The following is a 23,150-nucleotide window of genomic DNA, read 5'->3' as shown; positions in this document are numbered from 1 at the left end:
AAGGAGTAATCTTTCATTACAGAAGATTTTTTCTTTAACATTACAGTTTAAATGATGATCTGTGTTGCAACGCATATGTTTCAGAATGTTACTGTCGATTTATTGATTAAATATAAGTTAATTACTTGTTTCCTTATTGAGGAAATACCTAAAATTAAGGCTCATTTTATATGTGTGTGTATATACATACAGGTAGATAGCGATGTATCTGTATATCTCTATGTCTATCTCTCTATTCATCTACCTAAGAACGTTTTTAAAAATAGATTCCTTACATACTCTCAAGGCTGGTTCAATAAGGGTGGAGTCTTATTTTTCTGATTTTTTTCTATATTATTTCAAACTTGGATATTTACATTGGTAAAAGGTTAGGGTTCAACTGTTTATTTCTCAGCCTTCTACTTTATACAGCTAATATCTCTGAAAATTAATTTAGGGGAGGGTGGAATTGTTAATCTTCTCTTTATAGATTTTGCTTTATTATTGATATTCTTAAATTTTACATCATAGCCTTTGTTTTGTGGAACCTAAGGCAGTTCTGAATGTGGCTTTTAGAGCTCACCACACATTGTCGATATGCATTTCTTTAAAAAACCAAAAAAACAACATTATTCAGGAAATATCTCTTTTTATTTTGAACTAAGATTCCATTGTATATTCCACCATCAAATTGTGCACCCTATCCTACCCCATTTTTCCCATCAGAGTCAAATTATATTTAATCTCTCAAATTAGCAGGCACACCATGATTTAAGCAAAAGAAATATCTAACCGTTACTCTACGTGACTGTTAAATACTACTCTAAAGAAATGAGGAAATATCTAAAATCACTGGCTACACAGGTATTCTTGGATTACCTTGAATAGACAATATGTCTGATCTTGGAGACATAATTTATTACCTAAGTAACTGAAAGTATTCATAGATATGTATAGAAATAAACCTGCAAAGGGGAGGGATTATGCAAAATTCTGAGTAAAACACAAAACCACTGTTTATTTGGCACAGGAAAAATTCTCCTTCACAGTCATCCAAAAAATGGACATCTATTTGGAAAATACTTGGCATTGAGCCATTTAATGATTTATGAGTAACAAACAAAACATAATCCCTCTCATTCCCACTAATGTAATATGATACAACTAGGTGGGATTTTCCATTTATCTTGGCAGAGGTATCATGAATTCAGGCTGTTTATCCTGGTAATCTTAGCTTACAAATCTGCAACATTGCACCTTTGATTAGCTCTGTGAAATGATTTTGTGAAAAGGAAGGATCTCCCATTCTTTCTATATTTGGCAGCCTTAACTCTATAAATATGTCCATTTTGTCACTCATAGTTTTATGCAGCTGCCTTCCCTCTTCTTCCCATTGTGAGACATTAAAAATTTGGCATGAGCTTTTTCCAAGTGTATCTGGATGGATGAAAAAGCCAGAATAAGCTTGTCAAACTTAAAAAAAATCTTGGGACAGGAGGGTCTTTAGACTGACTGGCTCTTCAAAGTATTCCAAGTGGCTCTGCCAACTGAGGATTATTAGATGTTGACTGAGAAGGGTATATGAGAATATGTTGTACACTTGAGGCTGTAAATTAGAAACTGGAAGGTTACTAGAGTGGTAACTATTCCACAAAAAAACACTATATAATTAAAATATTTAAAGCTCAACTTTGTTCCAGTGTATTCATTTTTATTTAACATAAATCAATTTTCTTTAACACCTAAGTGCTAACATGGAATTCCTTTGCAGGATAAGCCTCTTTTTCTCCTTCTTTCTTTTTCCTCTTTGGCCAGATGGAGTTCAAAGGGGATTACAGACTTCCCCTACCTGTATAGGCACTGCATTATGGGAGACACAAACATAAAAGTCCTATTTCTTTGGAGATTTCAGAACTATTCTTCAGATTTGAAAATTTGAGTCCCGAGTGATATTTAAGGATTTAGTGTACCTTACTTTTCTCTAAAAGGAAAACTAATCATTATTGCAAATATTTATAATCACATGTATGTGGCCCATCAGAGCATTGTGGCAAGTATATTGATTGGGTGATATAAACAAGGGAGCAGTATCTACAAATAACATATCAATTATACATATACATATTTTAAAGGCAATTATGTAAATTTTCTAAATAAAATTACATCTAAAAACTGTTTCCGGTTATAAAGTAAGTTTTCATTTAGGAGAAAGTTATTTCTTGTGAAACAATTCTGCTATTAATGGAAATGATTCAATATTTGTTTGTTTTTTCCCTTTACATTGTTAGAACATACAAGTTCTTTTTCTATATTTGAATCTTGAAAGGCTTTTAAAAAATCAATAAAAAAAATTTTAGGAGATTATTCTATTAAAGTTAAGGAAAACACTGAACAAAATGGAGTTAGATATAATATTCTTTGGTGTATACATTTAAGTTACTTTAATAAATCTCATGTTATTTTAAAGTATGGAAAAAATCTTGCAGCAGAATGGAACTGGAAAACTGTACACTTATAATTAGAATATTTTACATTTGGAAATCCTATAAAAGGGGAGTTATTTAAGATTTTATATGTCAAGATATAGATTACATAGGTAAGTATGTATGACATTAATGCAAAATCAAAGTAATGGAATAGCTGTATCTCAATTAAAAGAAGATGAGTGCAAAGGGTTCAGTTTATAACTCTATGTTTATAATTTTTAAAGCCCAACCATGAGAAAATAAACTGAAAATATCTCACTGGGATGAGCACTCTGGCATCTTGGAGGAATATGCTTTCAGACCTTTAAGAATAGCAAAACTGATTGACAGCATACAATATTTTTCTGATGAATTTAGCATAGTAAAATTCAGCCCAGAAAAAAAGCCTTCGGATTCTTAATTTAAGATAATGAATGTGCACTGAAATAGAGGAAAAAGACATAAACATTTGGCATAACCAGAAACATTCTCTCAGATGACCCTGTCATTCCTCTCTTTTGATATTCAACACTCATCACAATAGTGAACACTTGTTCAATTTTTGCTTCTTCCATGAGTTCTACCAGACTTGTCCAGCTTATTTTAATAAGATTTTATTTCTATCGTCTAGCTCAACAAATATTTGTGTTACAAAAGGATTAACTCACTATGCCTTGCATAGCAAAGAAGTTTTCCCCCTCTGGGTGATAGATTTGTTTTATAGTTTATGCTAAAATTTCTTTGACATTCATTGTGACATATAAATCTGAGTAGAAGAAAGAGAAGGTAGTTTTAATTTCCATTTTATGCCTTGGGGAGATTGTTACTTGCCTAAGAATACCCAATTCCAATTGGCAAATCTAGGATTTTTGTTCAGATTTTTCTCATAACAATTAAATTTTTTTTCTGACTAGCAAAAACTAAAAACATAATTTTGATTGGGAATTTAGGTTCCACATGCATCCATCATATTTTCTTATTAACTTGCAAAACCGTTAATAGAGATTTATAGGATAAAAAAACTCTTCTACACAATACCAAATTTTCAATTCTTTGAAAACCTAATTAACTCTTAGTGTTTGTTGTTGTTGTTATTTTTTCCCTTTATGGAGCTATAGTTAGATTGTTTCCCTAATGACCTCCAAAAAATTTTGCCTTCCTTCCATGGGTCTACTCCCATAGGCGGTCCCCTCTTACAATGACACCGAACTTGGTCATATGATTCACTTTAGACAATGGGACATTAGTAAATATGATGCAAGCAGAGGCTTTGAAAGCCCTTGTACATTGGCGTTTTTCCTCTAAATACTCCTGGGAATGCTTTGTGAATCCCAGGGAGCCTATTAGAAGATGAAACCACATATGCAACAGGGACAAGATGTCCCAGGTGAGGCTGCCTACACCAACCAATTCTTAGTTACCCACCAGCTGACTACAGTTCCATGAGGGCTCTAGGTAAGGCCAGAAGTAGGCCAACTGAGCCCAGTCAAAATCTTTGATCCTCAAAATTTTGAACAAATTAAATGTTGGTTATTATTTAAAGCCATTAAGACTTTTCAGTGGCTTGTTACACAGCAAAGGCTACGTGATACAAATTTTAAAGGGACCCTTTTTAAAAAACAAAGATTAAAATTGTGCATGTGTGTGTATACAGTGTGTGTGTGGGTATGTATATATATGTACATAAGTTTTTCACATAATGGCTTCTGATTCTTTTCCAAGAATGGCAAGTCAGTTAGGAAAAAAGAAGAAATACCCAAAATACCTTCAAAATTCCCAAACCAAATTTACAGAATTTCTCCTAAAAAGACATTATTCTTAGCCAAAAGTGAGACCTCTGCTCTATGATCAGATAATGACAGGTAACCATAGGACATTCCCAGAAAAGAAAGCACGGATCTTGACTTTTCTCTAGACTAAACACAGTAATGCATCCCATATTTCTGTAGATTACAAGAAAACCCTAGTTTCTTATTTCCTTTATGTATCATTTAAAATATACTTTCATTTCCTAGAATTCACTGTCTCTATACAAAAACATTAATGTATAATTCCACCCTCCTTTTTTTCTGTTTCCAGTTAAAAAAAAAAAAAAGCAAAAAAACAGATGTCTGACAATGTAGATTTTGGATCCTGCTTTCCAGCATGCCAAATGTTGTACACTTATGGAGAGAACTTTGTATGTGAAATTCAAGGGAAGGAAAATGTTGTGCTCCATAACTTCGGTACTAGTCGTAATATTTAATAAAATATAAACTGCCAATAAATAAAACCACATAAAAGTGTTCCTCTGTATATTTTCACTACCCAGAATTATCCTACTAAAAACTGAAATACAGAAATTAACAGAAGGAAAGCAGATGATTGAAGAAGTTGGATAAAATAACTTGCTTTCCTAAGACAGTATTCATCTGTCCACACCATGTTGATATTTCTTTGCTTCCAGTGGGATCCCTGGAGGAGGTGCATACAGTGGAAGAGGAAATGAGACTCTACTCCTAAGAGTGCCAATCAAAACTGCACTGTCCATAAAGATGTTTGCATTTGCCTTTCAGGAATGTTTTCCTAAAGATTAGCAACTATTAACCATCAGTAGGGTAGATTCTCCTAGGGAAAATCAGAATCCATATAAGGAGTGCTCTGGGAACACTACTGGAGCAAATCATTTGCCATTCAATTAAAATACAAGAAAGGATCTAAAAAGTAATTAATTAAAAATATTATTTAGGTCTTATTAACTGGTGCCCACAGGTCACTAATAATTTCAAAGTGTTCTCTAAATGAGTGGGTACCAGAATTTTGAATTTCTGAGACCAATACAATTTCAAAAATATTTGAAGTAATGGGGTAGAAATGTTTACCAATGATCTATGTAGCCTTGCTCCCATAATTTCCCAGCTCCCTTGAATTTAAGTGGTACTATTGACTATTTCCGGACATTAGAGTGTAAATGGAAGTGACATGGGTCATTTCCAGGTGAAAACATTTAAAGGTCAATGCATGAACCTCCAACTCTTTCTTACCTCCTGTGGTTACCAAGGACACCACATGTCAGGATGCCAGAGGGTCAGATTGGGTCCCTGAGTGATTATTTGGAGTGCTGGACTTGTAAAGTTAGTATGGAGAGTGAACAAACAATGAACTTTTTTCTTATGTCACTGAGGTTTGGGGGTTAATGTGCAACATAAACCCTATCCTGAGCAAGAGAGGAAACTAACATGGGATTGCCAACTTTCTATTATTCAAAATAAGGAGATTTTAAAATATAAGCAAATAAAATTCCTCTCCATATGCCATCATTATATAAAATAAATAATATTTTAAAATAAAAAAATATAAGAAAGGTACAATCACAGAACAAAGGATGATTCCTTAAACTGAATAAATGCAGTTTTCTATAAAACATGACTATCTTATTCTTTCTTAATTTTGTCATTTTGCTGGGCAAAAACTTCATCGTGAAAGAGAAAATCTGTCTTCCCAATGATATTTAAGAACCACAGATCTAGATATTTCAAAAATGGCGGGAGAAGATTGTTGACCCAAAGCAATTAAAAATATCATATAATCTCAATATCCGACATTACCTGTCTTTCAGTGAGATCCAGATTCACTGCTATCTCATATCGCCTCAGTCTGGTCAGATAATTATGATGGGCAAATTCTGCTTCAAGTTCTCTGATTTGCTCTTTGGTAAAAGCTGTCCTTTCCTTCCTGGGTTTGCTATTGACTTCTGACTTGTAATTTCCTTCCTGGGAGTCTGAAAATAAAAGAGAGAATTAGATTTAGTTCATTCATTTAAACATGTTCAATCATATCATTCATACCAGAAACATTTACTGAGTAACTACTTTTCCAGGTAGCATTAGACATGGTAAAAATAGACAGAGACCAAAGACAGTAAGACTTATCTCAACAGGGTGAGATAAATTTCTTTTTTTTCCCAGTGTGCCCCCAAGTGACTCACAGCCTAATTGGGGAAGTGCCTAGTTTTCTTCTTTTGAAATAGGAACAAAAAACTTAACTGCTCTTAACATGCTGTTATAATAACAAGATAAAAACAAAGCCCCTCTAGAAAACAATTTTATATCTGAAACTATTCAGATATAAAATTTCTTCTAATAAGTTTCTCAACATAAATTCTTGAGGTCTAAGTATGACTAAACAGAGTGATCCTAAGAAACAGTGGTGACTCAGTATGTGACTATCTGAGCAATTCAAATATCTAGCAACTGGACCATAAAAGTCAGTTCAAGCTCAGAGTAAGCATACGTAAGTCTGTGTGTGTGTGTGTGTGTGTGTGTGTGTGTGTGTATTTATTGGTTTTTTAATTTCAATTTAAGTGCAGTCTCCTTGAAGGCAATAGCAATGCTCTCTTTTTATTTTGAATAATACTTAGCGCAATGTGTAATCTATAAATACAATTTTGTTCATTTAACTCAAAATATGAACAGAGTTTTAAATGTCTTTTCCCTACATATGAGATAAACATAAGATGCACAACACCTAAAATTAGGTACCCAAACACCAAATCTTATAATGTCCTGTAGAAAAAATCATAATTTACAGCAAGCATATCATGCCATCTTTTCTTCTAAGAGTTCAAGACATAATTAACATAGAGTTATTTAACTTATCTTCATAATATCCCTGAGACGTAGGTTAGAAGACATTCTTAACATACTGAAGAACAGAACGTGTGCCTATAATGGAAAAAAATTCTACATATACAAAGTAATAGATAATCATACCAGATCTAACAATTCATGTCAAATTTACCTCAGTGAAATATCAACATAATCAAGATAAAGTGGCATGTCTGTACTCTCTCAAAAATTATTTCAGTTTTCTAATTAATTTTGAGCCTGTACACACAAGCAGTGATGCTTTTACCAGGTAGTGATACAATGAACTCTTCTATGAAGCCAAATGAGAGAAATGATATAGGAAAAATGACGGTCAATCAGATTACGAAGTGTGACATTTTTTTAATTGACAAATATAGTATGGTACAGCTTTATGAAGGACCTTTTAAAGCAGTATTTGTTTCTTCATCCAATGATGCTTAAATATGCTATGTACAAAATATTGTTGTTTTTTTAGTGTTCTTTTCCTTTCTGGCTGTGGGAAGTCTAACTAAAGTCAAGAGGGGTCTACATAATGGAAATCCTCTAGACAAGGTGCTCTAATGTAAACAGTTTTGATTTGACTCTTACCAGAATCTACGCTGGCCAAATGTAAAGTTTTCTAGGTCTAGTAGCAGCAGTGGCAATAGGTTTGCATCAAAATTTTGGCATACTTGGCCATTAATTTCCTGTGAGGGATCACAGGGCATGTTTCACTGACTGGCGCACTGGCACTGTCATAAATTCTTTAGAATTCACAGACCACATTTCTGGGCTTGACACATAGCCCCATGTTGACTGCCTCCCCACCTTGACAGGGCAGTCAGGGCTTTATCCAGTGCAAAAAGTGGTTTGTGATATGTTAGACACAGGATGACTGTATCTAATTGTAAGCCACTGGGACCAGATGAGTTACGGATTAGATGTGTGAGTTCTCAGCTAGGCTGTGTTTACACCATGTGAACTTACCTGGCTCTAAGCGGAACGTGCATTATCCACTTTTTTAAGCCACAGATTTGCCGACCTCCACATCTTTGGTGCATTTTGCTATTCTGGTATTATGTGAACAAAACTTTCCAATGATTGATTTCTTTCTTTTTTTTTTTTTTTTTTAACTTTTCCATCAGCTGTACTGGCAGAGGCAAACTCAGTCACAGCCCAGAATATTCAGATAAGTCCCTCTCACAAGGACTCATGTTCTCACGTGAATCAAAAGTATATTTTTGCCAGTTTGGAGCCATGTTTAGTCTGAAATCTGTGGCTGATTATTCTTTATGTGGGGACAATGCTCTTTTCCCTTCAGTAATGCAACTCTGGAAACTGAAAGCAAAGCCAGGGCATTTTTTCTCATAAGCAATTCAATTGGAATGATTCATGGTTAACACATTCCCTTATATAAGCATGAATGAACAAATTCACATTGAGGAAAGTCCTATTAAGTTGTATTTATTTTTGAAACCGATTTCTTTGAACTTTCGCAGTGTTCAGCAGTACTTCAAAAATGCCACAGACACACACAAACATACAAAACTTGGGCCAGTCCTTGGAAGAAGGGTTACATGCAGTGGATCTATACGCATGCCCAATGAAACTAGAAATATACAAGAGAAGGTTTATACATCCAGTGACTGAATTGGAACAAAAGTCTGGCTATAATTCAACATTTATATCCAAAAGCAACTTACCAAGCGCCTGAATTCCAAACCAAAGTAGCTCACAAAGTGAAACCCAGTGACTAAAATGATGTGAATTGTGCACACTTACAATAAGCACAAATGGAATAGTTATATTGGAATTAACGTGACAAAGAGTGGGTATGTGCTTCTTGATTTCATTACCTAAAAGAGAATGTCAATGTAGCTGAGGTGGCACCAATGTCAATTAATTATGTGGACACTTTTATCCTTGGGTCTGTGATTCTGTTGTGGTTTCCACCCATGATGCTCCCACTTTTTCTTTCCTGTGAAAAACATGCTCCTTGGGATTGCATTTCTGGACTTATATTTTCTATAATCTTGGATTTTAAACAGTTTTTGACTTTCTTCCCCTGTATTTTGCAAAGTCCATCGTTTGCTGACCCTGAAGCTTCTACTACTATCACCTGACTAGCTTTTCTTTGGTGGAAAACGGGTGACAGCCTTGGACGAGGCTTTTGGCAAACTGCACATTAGCTTCCATCTGTTTCCCAGCTGTTTCAACTGAGGCAAAACTCCCTCCGTTTTCTTCAACCTCCCATATCCTATGCCAAATGGTAGGTGTTGAGGAGGGAGTCTGGAAACTGCCCTCCTTTCTTGCCTACAACCGCAAACAAAATGTCACCATCTGTACAGTACATTGCAATGTAAAATAGTACAATTGTTGTTTCTCGTCTCAGATACTTTAATGCACATGTGGGTGCGCTCTCACTCTCCCTCACCGCTTGGAGGAAATGTTGACTTATGTGTTCAGGTATAGTTGGCAGTCCCAGTTCCCTAACCTTTTGCTCCCTGGGACTATGCTAATGGAAGAAGTCTGCAATACTTCCGTGGAGGATAAAAATTGCCCTCTAAGGATCGTTTCTGTCTAGCATTTAGAACTTCTCCACATGTGACTTTTTATTTCCCCTAGTGCAAGAGGATGCCAAAAGATAATAATGTTTTACTGACAAAAAGTAATGTGAGGGCTTGGTCTGTTCACTAGTGGCACAGAATACCTTTTAGCAAAAGAGAAATAATAAAGTATGATTGAGTATATTTTTGGCTACCCTGAGTAAACTTATTAACTTGTTTAAATGAAGAACATAATTTACCAATGTCTGTAAAATATCAAAATGTAAAGGAAGGTCTCCATAGCTTAGACTAAAATGAATACTTATTTCATATTCTGAAGAAAAAAATGAATACTAAGCCACAGTCTATTCTAGTGCTTTGCAACTTCTTGTATTAACGTTTTGTAAGCTATTCAAAATGAGAGATATTCTGTTATTATTAACAAAGCTCTGCAAATAGTAGATATAGGAAGCTAATAATTATATTTATATAGGCATAGAGATTGTGGATAGATGTAGGGTAATTTATAGAATAATCCTATTGATGCTAGTAATTTTCACATTTAAACGGGAAATTGCCTTCCTTATGGGAAACTTATCCAACTTGCTACTCCAGCTTCTTAATGAGTGGGCATTTCAGCCTTTCCAGATTTTTTTTTTTTCAGAGTAAATAATCTTCCCCAGGGGTTCTTAACTCCTCTAGGTGATCCACTCTCCAGATTTGAGAACCACAATCATAGTGAGCTACTATTACTAATGAATGTGGCTATTATACACTGAGGTATATAAGGGAAAAAAAGGATTGAAAACTACTATGCTAAATCTAGAATAGAAATTAGCATTGAAAATATCCACTGTTTCTTATACCATTGATGTGAAAAATGTAGAGCTACTATAACAGTTTCTCTTATAAAGCAAACCCAAATTTCAAAGAACAAAAAAAAAAGAAATTTCTATTTTTAGTAACAGTGTAGTAATAGTAACAGTTGTATTCAACATGCAAAAGTCATTCTATGGGCTGGACCAGTGATTATCAATTGGTGAATGTACTCTTTTACCATCCAGCCTCCCTCTTCACTGTCTCCTTGATTACTCATGGGATTGTCTAGTATGCTTTCAGGAATGAAATAAGTCGGATAAATCTCACATTAGTGAAACTGAAGATATATTTATTTTTATTACATTTGTGTTGCCAATTGTATGTTTTGAACAAATAATTTATAAAGGATACCCTATTTACTTCTGCTAAAGGCATTTAGGTTCTTACTTGGTGGGAGATATTGAAAGATTAACTGTGTATAGCTAAAACTTATATGTAATAGAATAGTTACTATTATGTCAGAGTAAATTTTAGTTTTGACTTTTTAGATTTTGACTTTTTTAGATTTGACTTTTTCCCAATACACTTGGGCATAATTTTATACAACTAATTCTTAAAGTGAGAAAAATCAAAATTCAGTGTACATGACTGTGTCAGTACTTAGTAGTAGCTACCTACATAAGCAAATATTATAATTGGTAACATTACAGAATCATACCACATGATGTAATTACACAGGGGAAAAGAGTATGAAGACTTGAGATACTTTATAAAATCTATGTATTTTTAGGTCACATTTTAAAATGAGAGCGAAAGAGAGAGACATAATAGCACAAGATTGTTCTTAAACTCGTACCAATTTAATAACTTGCTATGAATCTGGATATAAATAATTTGAAAACAAATACCTCAGAATATACATAAAAATAAAATATTTGGGTCTCTTAAAGTCACCCACACCTTATACATAGATGTTTCCCCACAGTAGGTAATAATCTTACCTTGGCATTGCATTGCATTCCTAGGATAAACTGCCAAATATTATAACAAAGTCCTTCTCTTTGCTTCCTCCCTTCTCTATAATTTTAAGATGATAGCAGTTATAGGAATTTTAGCCAATTTAAAGTAGATACAGGCATTTTAACAATATTAATTCTTCCAATCCAGGAGTACAGGATATCTTTCCATTTTTTGTGTCTTCTTCACTTTCTTTCATCAATGTCTTATATTTTTTAATGTATAGGTCTTTCACCTCTTTGGTTAAATTTACTCCTAGGTATTGATATTTTCTTCTTTTTGATGTGATTGTAAATGAGATTGTTTTCTTGAGTTATCTTTCTGATAGTTCATTTCTAGTGTATAGAAATGCAACAGATTTTTGTATATTAATTTTGTGTCCTGCAACTTTACTGAATTCATTTATTAGTTCTAACAGTTTTTTTGGTGGCGTATTTAGGGTTTTCTATATATAGTGTTATGTCATCTGCAAATAGTGACGGGTTTTACTTCTTTCTTTCCAATTTATGTCTTTTACTGCTTTTTCTTTCCTAATTGCTGTGGCTTAGACTTCCAATACTATGTTGAATAAAAGTGGCAATAATGGACATCCCTGTCTTGTTCCTGATCTTAGAGGAAAAGTTTTCAGCCTTTTACCATTGAGTATAATATTAGCTGTAGCTTTGTCATACATGGCCTTTATTATGCTGAGATGCATTTCCTTTATACCACTTTGCTGAGAGGTTATTTTTTAACCATAAATGGAAGTTGAATTTTGTCAAATGCTTTTTTTGCATCTATTGAGAACATATGATTTTTATCTTTCATTTTGACAATGTGGCCTATCACGTTGATTGATGTGCAAATGTTAAACCATCCTTGAAAAATTCCACTTGATCATATTAATGTATTGTTAATACATTAATGTATCCTTAGATTTGGTTTGCTAATATTCTTTTTTTTTTTTTTTGCGTTACGTGGGCCTCTCACTGTTGCGGCCTCTCCTGTTGCGGAGCACAGGGTCTGGACGCGCAGGCTCAGCGGCCATGGCTCACGTGCCTAGCCGCTCCGCGGCATGTGGGATCTTCCTGGACCGGGGCACGAACCCATGTCCCCTGCATCGGCAGGCGGACTCTCAACCACTGCACCACCAGGGAGGCCCAACGTCTCCAATCTTGCTACACACTTCTAGGCTCAGAAACTCATTACAGAAGCCCAGAATTGACTTTGTGCCTCTAGCTATATCCCCAGGACAAGGGGATGCAACAGAACAAGGCACATGTACCTGCTTGGATTGTGCCTGATAGCGAAGGCTTTCACAAGGATCACCATTTCCACCTCCAATGGGACGAGGAACCCCTAGTGAAGAGCTTTTGACACACAGCATTCCATTATATTTTCCCTGATTATATTAGTTTAAAAGTGCACCCCTCCTCTGGGATCCCATGAAATGGTCGTGTTTCCTTTTTACAATGCTTACCACATTCTGCCACAGTATGGATCCTTTACTTCCCCTACTAGAACATAAATATTTGATGTCAACTATTGTTCTCATTTATTCAGTAATTGGGGATGAATACGGGCATTCATATTTACATTTTAATACACACATAAGCAATAGTCAAGGACATGAAGAGGATGAAAACCTCCAATCCATTTCTCATTCATCTTCTATTCAGCTCTATGTCAGCAAACGGCATGGGGTTACATGGTGTTACAGTGTCCCTGAGAGAAATGAGGAGGGAAAGAAACTCTTTCAGAAGTCAGGGATCTACGTCACTTGGCAGTGGCCAGAAGAATTGTGACATTTCTAATTTACATCTGTCAACAGGTCAAAAGGGACTGAGATCCCTTTTGACGTCAGACAGCACCATATAGCTTTTGCAGTGAGGTCTTAGAAAATTCAGCACCAATTCTGCTAACAGCTTGATAAATCCCTTGGACATGGAAGAGCAGAGCTTCCATAGTTTTCTTTTATATACTGGAAGACAAGTCTACGTCTTCTAAGAGTGTGAGGGCTTGCATTTATGCCATTGTTCTCAGCCTTTTTTGGCAATTCACCATACATATTTTTTGGCAAGTGACTTTAATATATTTTTATAGCAGTAACTCTTATAAATTACTGAGCTTTTCATTTTTCTTCATGTCTGCTTTGTTTCTCTGGATTCTAGACTTTAGGTAATTTAATATTAAGAAATTTGCCTTATTCATGTTCATATTCCCAATGCTAAGCACCTAATTCTGAATCTGTTCTGGATCTTTGATTTCCATGCTGTGGTCATGAGTTATGATTTCAGTGACAATCCTAAGGGGCTTTCTTCTGTTATAAAAATTTGAATGACCTTCAACTTAAAAAAAGAGAAAGCATCACTCAATATTGCTTTGTATTAACTTTTCAAAGCACACATCTTTCATATAATTGATGGCAGATGGAGACAGGTCCATAGTCTATCTGAATATGCAGACATATTCAGATAGAAAAGTGCCAAAGCAGTGTCACGATTATAAAATTTAAAACCCAAGAGATTAAATGTTATACCAAGTGAAGGAACTGATTACACATAGTTCATAATTCCCACCCTCAGCACTATTGACATTTTGGACTGGATAATTCTTATTACATTTATATGCAGTGAAATATGAGCATATTCAAGATAAATGGGTGATGGCTGTCCTGGGCATTGTAAGAGATTTAGCAGCATCCCTGGCTTCTACTCCCTAGATGCCTGCAGCAACTCCCATCTCCACTTCAGTGTTGTCAGATACTACACAGGACTTCCAGTTCAATTTAAAATCCAGATAGACAATGAACAGCATTTTAGTTAAGTATACCCCAAATATTGCTTGGGACATACTTATATTAAAAATATTGACCTTTGGGGCTTCCCTGGTGGCGCAGTGGTTGAGAGTCCACCTGCCTATGCAGGGGACACGGGTTCGTGCCCCGGTCTGGGAAGATCCCTGGGGCCATAAGCCATGGCCGCTGAGCCTGTGCGTCCGGAGCCTGTGCTCCGCAACCGGAGAGGCCACAACAGTGAGAGGTCTGCGTACAGCAAAAAAAAAAAAAAAAAAAAAAAAAATTGATCTTTGATCAAAAATTCAAATTTAACTTGGAATTGTGTATTTATATTGGTGAAATCTGGCAACCCTACCCCAGTCGTGACACTCAAAATGTCTCCAATTGTTTTCAGTGCCCCCAAGGGGCAAAATTACTCCCAGTTGAGAACCACTGAGTACAGATAATATTTGAGACAAAACATCAGGGCTTCCCTGGTGGCACAGTGGTTGAGAATCTGCCTGCTAATGCAGGGGATATGGGTTCGAGCTCTGGTCTGGGAGGACCCCAGATGCCACGGAGCAACTAGGCCTGTGAGCCACAACTACTGAGCCTGTGCGTCTGGAGCCTGTGCTCCGCAACCAGAGGCCATGATAGTGGGAGGCCCGCGCACCGCGATGAAGAGTGGCCCCTGCTTGCCACAACTAGAGAACGCCCTCACACAGAAATGAAGACCCAACACAGCAAAAATAAATAAATTAATTAATAAACTCCTACCCCCAACATCTTCTTTAAAAAAAAAAAATCAATAACTCCAAGTTACACAACTCTTTCTAGGAATGACCAACTTGATTCAGAAGTAAATGTCTTATGTGCAAATACCACCACTTTTATTCCACAGCCAAGCCTTACCTCCTCCAAGTCAATGACTAGATTGTCTGAAGATTAAAATTGCTCATGAAGTTTTTTTGTCAATGCTATGTTTCTACAATATGTCAAATCACGTAAGAGCTATAATAAATCCATTATTTTATTAAATATATATCATTTAATTAGTAAATCTTGGTTTAATTAATAAATCTTGATTTAATATGCATGAATTTTAGAACTTGAACAGATTCTTACAAATCATCTAGTTCCACCTGCTACATTTATAGATAAGAAATAAAGAGACTCAGAGTGACTAAAGTGCTCATCAGAGATCACATACTATCAGGTCATGTTTATAGGCCTCAAGTGTCATTCAGTTATAGAAAGAGACATAAAAGCATTTTTCCAACTCCTTAAATATCCTTACCTATTGCATGGTGTCTTCTCAAGAACAAGGATTTCAGAAACATCACTATTTAATTGTGATACTAAATATGGCTATGAAAGCTACACAAACAGAATCTTTATTATCCAAAATGCCAAATGAGCAGATTTTAAGACCACAGTCTCTGCCACTTATCTGAATATTCAACCATTAAACTTCCTTTTCTGCATATTTAACATAGAATTAAAGTGAAGGAGATAAAATTAAGTAAATTATTTAGCATAGTACTTGCATACTGTGGGCACTTAGTAATCAACTGAAAGCTCTAGCCATTATTAGGGGAGGACTAGGCTCTAAGGACCTCAGTAATTGAAAATGATAGATTTGATAGAATCGGGAGTTAGAAAGTTTTTTTTTTAAGCATATGAAAATTTTGTTCTGAAAACAGAAGTCAACCTAAAATCTAGGAAGTTTAGAATTTACACAGTAACTAGCAGAGCTTTATTTTACATTGAAAAATGCACAAATCTCTAAAAGGATCTGTGTATTATTTTTGGCTAGTCTACAAATGAAGCTTAAGGTTTAATTATGATTTTTCCAATGAAACTGTTGAGGTGACATTTTACAAGGCCCAGTGGGATCAATGTATGAATTCTTGTTTCCTCTGAAAGTTTTATTGGGATATTTGATGAAATTTAACCAAACCTGGAGTCAGATAGTGTGCTTGTGTGTGTGTATGTGCCTACCTGCATGTGTTTATTCTCCTGCAAAGAATCCTAGCAGCCAGGTATATGGTTTTAGGTAGAGAAGAGTCATATTCTGCCTTGATATTAGAGTATACAAAATGTTTAACTAACATTCTTAAATTGATAAAAAAATAAAATCAGAAGTATTTACTAAACAGCATTATGAACCCATATATAGTCTACTTACAACTTTCTTCACATAGAGGGTTTGAGAAGTTAATCACATAGGTATTTTTTAACGTCAGAAATAACTATACGGGAAGATTAATAGCAAATGACTCATAAATTGATTTTTCTTTAATTTCACACTAATAAAAGATAAGTTATAAACATAATTAATAGATAAAAGTAATACAATAAAAATAATTGGAAAATCCCAGCCAACTCGGGATTCTGGCCCATGCACCAAGCAGCAACTGGTTTCGTTTTGACTGCTGCTGGTAGAATTCAATGCTTTGTGATCCATTTCTCTGCTGCAGCTGTACTGGCAAGAAGGAGAACAGGCTCAGGGTGACCAATCTGCATTAAGTCAATTTGTGATTGTTTTCTAAAAGGGATTTTTTTTTTTTTGAGCTCTTAGCTGCTTTTTTTTTTTTTAACATCTTTATTGGAGTATAATTGCTTTACAATAGTGTGTTTCTGCTTTATAACAAAGTGAATCAGTTATACATATACATCTGTTCCCATATCTCTTCCCTCTTGCGTCTCCCTCCCTCCCAACCTCCCTATCCCACCCCTATAGGTGGTCACAAAGCACCGAGCTGATCTCCCTGTGCTATGTGGCTGCTGCCCACTAGCTATCTATTTTACATTTGGTAGTATATATATGTCCATGCCACTCTCTCACTTTGTCCCAGCTTACCCTTCCCCCTCCCCATATCCTCAAGTCCATTCTCTAGTAGGTCTGTGTATTTATTCCCGTCTTACCCCTAGGTTCTTCATGACATTTTTTGCAATTGGGAGAAGTCTAAAAATTTATGACTTACATTCATGGAACATTACTTAGGTACTCTCCACAAATAGAATTCTGTTTACATTCACTAAGCAGTACATGCTTTATAAAAAATAAAAACCAATAAAAATAAAATCAGTGCTCTATGATTAAATCAACTTGTGATTTAATAATTTTACAAAATAAAAAAGTCTGATGTAAATGTTTGAGCATAATAATATTAAAATGACAAAAGTGTTGATGATGGTTCTCAAACTGTACAAGTCATACCATCCTCTTTCTCCTCATAATTATTACTACTACTTACTACTTATATATATTTTGAGTTGGGAAAAACTGCAGTGAAATTTACTTTGAAAAACACCTGAAACATAAGATCTGACTGAAGAGATGAAATGATAACTTAAAAGAATTTTTGACGGTAAAATGTTAAGAACTACCGGGCTATGCGATAAAGAATACGGAAGCAAAGGTGGTTGATGACAGAGACCAGTGAAGCCAGAATGGTTGCAATGAATAAGAGGAAAAGATAAGCCTCCATTTAGTACATATATATTATTCTGAGAGATGAGGGAAGAGGTTGAGATCAGAAAGACTGATTCTAGAGTTACACTTCTTGGACAAAAGAAGGTAGGAACGATGGTTGAGTCTGGGATCTGCCTGTTTGTGGAGAAAGGTTGTGATCTGACAATCTTGTTGAACTCTGAGGCTCAATAATAAAGTGGCATTTGCATAGCAGTTTATGCTATAATCCATCTTTGAATCAGGCATCCATAGCCTAATACTCTATGTTGAGAGTGTTGTGTGTTAGACACAAACATGAATAATTTATTGTGTAAAGTGCTAGGAAATGGATCAATATGACATAGTGCCTATCTTAAGGTAGCTTACAATCAAGTTGGGGATGGAAGCCGCTTAAGATAAATCCACAAATAATTACAAATAATCATTTTGGGTATACTATCTTGACAGTCTGATGTCTAATTGTCAAAATTTGATGTTTTGGCATGCATAACCTGTGTTTTTGTTAAGAGCACTTTATGGGAAATACTTGGATAATATCATTATTAGTCCATTTCATGGGGGGGAGCAATTTTAGAAAGATACATGTGTATATTTGCATATATAACATACGCTAACCATGAAGCCTTCCTTTAATCCCACATATAGCATAAAATGTTCTGCAAAGCCTTAAGAATTGCTAACTATATAGGGAGCTTCTAAAATACTTTTTGGAAGTCTTAAATGCAATTGCCCTTACATAGAAACTTAAGAACTTAAATGCAATTATTATCTATGCCTTCACAATATTTTTGAGACTAACTTGAATGTAGCACTGTAAGAATTTCACTAGGAAATTCGCTCTTCACTGAAGTGTAAAAAATAAAAATGATCATAATTACTTTTATATTAGATTTGAAAAATCTACACTTATTTTGAATCTCTACCAAGATAACATATAAATGGTACAGAGTTAAGTCTATGACAAAGTAAAGCTTTCATCTAGGTCCTCCTGACAATTCATGGCTTGTAATTTTACATCAAACTAAGACATTCCATCAAAACTCACAGTTTAATAATTTTTTCACATGTCACAGATCACAGCCTGTACCTTTTGAAATGAAGGTTAGGTATTGAATAGCATTCAGTATTCCACTTCACTGTGGAGGGAAAGGGGCTTGAAGTATCAACATTATGTTTTACTTAACACCTGTGGGTCAACACCTGTGTTGTACAAAAGGAGTACAAAATTTATTTCTAAAATGTAATTTTCCAACACACACACACACACACACACACACACACACGCGCACGCACGCAAAGTGTATCCTCTGCTCTCTTGCAATAATTTTCAATAGGTGGTAAAAAATCTGAATAGTATACATTTTAAAAAGTTTTGCCTTGATTAAACAGAATTGTGGTTACAATTAAAGCTATATACATTTTACAGCTTTACATATTATTTACAACTTTTATGTATTTAGAAGGGAAGAATGACTTAGAGAAAGTAGCAGGAGCTTTGAAGCCAGCCAATCTCAGTTAGAAGTCCACTGTAGTTACTTACAACCTGTGTGGTCTTAAGTCTTTTGAAATTCAGATTCCGCATGTACAGAATCCACACATGATTGCTATACAGGGGAAAATGAGCAAATTTACAGTGTGTATATCCAAGATGTATTATGAATCCAATAATATACACCTATTATTAATAATATTATTAAACTTAAAATGTATCATGAGTAAGATTTAACTAACTGAAATTGTTACTGAATCACATTTATTAGTCTTTTAATTTTATTTGAATTGCTTAGTTGTCATTTCTCACCTAGCATTGAGTTAAATACATGTTGATTTGTTTTTTTAAAGATGATATTGATTTCAAAAGGAGGTGATTATATTTTCTAGCTCTTTCTACCAACACACATGTTAAAAGACCCAGCTGTGCTCATAATTTCTTTGGCCAATCAGCAAGGTTTAATTATGTTTCCTTTTAAAAAATAAATGGGTGTTGCAAGTCTGTATGATTTTATTTCTTTCATACTTTCTTTTTACAGCTTTGCTACTAAAAAGTGTAGCCAAAATTAAAGCATACATTTTTTCTGAGTGTAATTAAATGTCATTGTCTTTTATTTTCAAAGTAAGCCAAAATAAAAAGTGTATATATGTTTGTATGTGTGTGAGTACATATATATTTATACTCTGAATATTTAAAATATTTTGTTTTATTTAGTCATCATTGGTCACATAGGCATTTAGTCAAATTCAGGCAATTTTGGTACATATATAAAGCACTTCTAGATTTTTACACTTTCAATCACATGCAATATTTGAATCCTCTTTTTGAATGACTACAAATGAATTTTATCCAGTTCTGTGCTGGAAGGTGGGGGGAAATGCTCTCTAGAGCCACTACTAACTGGCCCTAGCACACTGCTGTAACACCTTACTATTTCACAAAGCTGAATACTGGGATTCAGAAACTATCATAACATCATGGATAACAATCTATAGTTAGAACCTTCTAGAAAAGAAAGATAGATTAGGCTAAGAGGGTATGATTAGCTAACCTGGGAATGATCTCAATGATTAGACAATAGTATTCAGAGCAGTATTCTAAAGTTTATCTATAGAATTGATGACATTTATCTATGATTCATTAAAAACCCTTCCTGCTGTGCTGATCTGACAATCAATTCATCAAAATGGGTAAATCACAGAGGCTATGCTCATGTCACTGTGAACAAAGAAAAGGTTAGAAGTTTCTATAAGTAAGTGAAAAATATTTCTTTTTAATTCTGTTCAACACACAGGGAGCTGTTGCTAATCATAGATTATTGGGGTATCCAGCAATGATCACTGCATCTGAGTGTTTTGTTGTTTAAATGAAATAATAGCTGTGCAAACCTAAAGCATAGAATAAAATGTCAAGAAGAAAAAGATCACCCTTTAATATCCAAGTATTGGAAACTAAAAGCACAGACACAGTCGAATAAGAGTGGAAAAAACCTCCAAATTTCCCACCATTACAATAATATTTTTCTCTTAAGATGGATACTGGTGTTATTTTCTCTTGAAGATGTTTCCACGTTGAAATTACTTAAGGAACTAGCAAATTGAAACAAAGAAAAAGATGAATAATTGTTTGGAAGACAACAGAGTACCTGAATTATCAGGACTGTCAACAAAGATAAAAGTATTTCTTAGATGCTCTCTTGGTTATCATGCTATTTTAAGTACCAGACAATGTAAGTAAACTATACAAAGTACCTAGTCTATAGAAAGAGTTGGCTTTCAAATAGTAAACAAATGGAAAACTACTACATACATAAGCCTCGTAGCATTCTGAGAAATGTGTATGAGTATTTTTGTGGCATGTGCATTTTGTTTCACACACATTTAAGTGTGTGCTTACGGGTATGTACTTGTGGCAGTACTAAGGGAAAATTTTCCTATTTTTAAGCTTATATTTAATTACAGCATCAAAGGGAATCTTCCATAATGAGCACTTACTATGAAATATTGGAAATTAAAAAGAATGTGTTTATAATTAAGCTCCATGTTAGTAGCCACACAAGAAATGTCAATTAATCTACACTAAAACACCAAGTTTTCTGGCAACAGCTATGGAAATGAAAATGGCAACATGCTTGTAAAAACCTCAGTGGTGTGAAACCTTGTTCATTTATTTAATAGTTGTAATCCTTTTGTTCTCAGTTTACTGCCAGCCTCAGGTTTCTTAAATGAACAAATGAGATAATATACATGAAAGTACTTTATAAACGTCCCCATATATAAATAGAACATTTTACCTGGGACAAAGTTTCTATAGCACTTTGAAAATATATTTTTACAATGTAATTGTATTTTTTTTCTCCCCAGACATCAAATAAAGTGATACTGGTTTTCTATTATTGTCTCCTTCAAATACCTATACATTTCCTTCCTTCAACTCTGGAATATACTATTTCTCAACTGAAGAAGAGAATATCTTTGCAACATAGAAAAGTTTTGAACTTGAGTTTGAAGTATGTCAAACTCAGTAAAATCCATGGTATTAAAGATCTAGGATATTGGAAATACTGTACTCAAGTGATTATAATTTAATTGCTCATTATATTACAAACAGAGCTCTTCATGCATTTAGTTAGCTATAAAGCAATGACTTATTAAAAGAAAGTACTCCATGGAACCTAAGAAGTTTTTTATAATGAAAAGAGAAAGCTCCATAATTCATAATTATATTTCATCACGAATTTGAGAAGAGCTCCAGCATTTTTCACTTAAATAAATCACACTGACATAAAATTAATATCCAGATTAGTGGTTTGGTAATGCTTTAGTGAACCTGTATTAACTCTTCCTCTCTAAGATAATAATTGATTTTAACAAGTATTTTCTCTTTAATGATAGCTCATTATCCTCAAGGAACTATATTGAACGTGATGTGTATATTTCAAAATATATTTGCCACACTAAATGCAATTTATATACAGTATTATCCACACATTCTCCGTGTTATAGAGAATGGTATACACACCAAGAAAAAAATATAACAAATATATTTATTATGTTAAACAACCCACAGCTAAAGCTAAAATTTATCTAATGTTCACAAATAAGACTAGTAGTAGAAAAAGTTCTTATTTTAGGTATTTCAATAGTTCTCTAGGAAGAAAGTTTTTATTAGCTTAAGTAAGGTCTTTTCTGATAATGATTATGCTCTAAAAATATGAATTAAGGTTTCTGTTGAGAAAAATAAACCATCATGCAATTCCCACAAACCTGTGATACTTGAATATACATAAAATGAATGTTGGAAGAATAGTTTCATTGCTCATTTTTACCAATAATCCAGGTTTGCCTCATGAACTCATCATAACAGTATCTCGGCGAGGTATCTGTGCTTTCCACATTAAAATGATAAGACATTTTCAGACATATGGCTCAAAGATATGTTTTAGTAAATTCTATAGCTAAGTTCAACAAGCACCAAGATTCTGCTTATTATGCAAAAGTCTACTTTGATGGTTCAATTTCTTTGTCTTCTCATATTACACTATTTCCTTTCCTTAACAATTGTATGCATTAACATAGCAAAATCTCAAGGATCATGATCTAGGTTCTAAAATGTAAAGACAGGAAGCTCAATTTTATGGAACATGAAACTAAAGCTGCTGTGAACAGTTATTACATTCTAGTGGCAAAGCTACAAGATTTAAACTTTATAATTGCTTTTAATAGCCAATAACAACTACGAATCCTGGAATGTTTATTATTGCAATTTTCCTGAAATTGGTAGAACATAATTTCTCATTTTAAAAGATGACCATTAACAAAACAATAGGACTTTTAAAATTTAATTAACTTTGAAAAGAACAATCGCTTTTTCTAGGATTAGCATGTATGCATTAGCTCATCTTCTTACAAAGACTTGACTTCAGAACTCTTTTTATTTTTAAATGCCTCAATTTACAAACAATGTTTTGGAGGGTTCACAAGACAAACTCA

General features: G+C 34.3%; 1 protein-coding gene across 1 annotated transcript in view; it reads right to left on the bottom strand.

Moving 5' to 3' along the window:
• MEOX2 (mesenchyme homeobox 2) overlaps positions 1–23,150 on the bottom strand; it is a 63,783-nt gene that overhangs the window by 9,427 nt on the left and 31,206 nt on the right. The window contains exon 2 of the mRNA XM_082631599.1: positions 6,032–6,204. Within this exon, the coding sequence (XP_082487725.1) occupies positions 6,032–6,204 (173 nt within the window). The remainder of the gene's footprint in view (positions 1–6,031; positions 6,205–23,150) is intronic.

Source organism: Mesoplodon mirus, assembly GCF_964341445.2.
Source record: "Mesoplodon mirus genome assembly, chromosome: 9".
NCBI classification, from domain to species: Eukaryota; Metazoa; Chordata; class Mammalia; order Artiodactyla; family Ziphiidae; genus Mesoplodon; species Mesoplodon mirus.
This window is presented reverse-complemented; position numbering and strand designations above follow the sequence as displayed.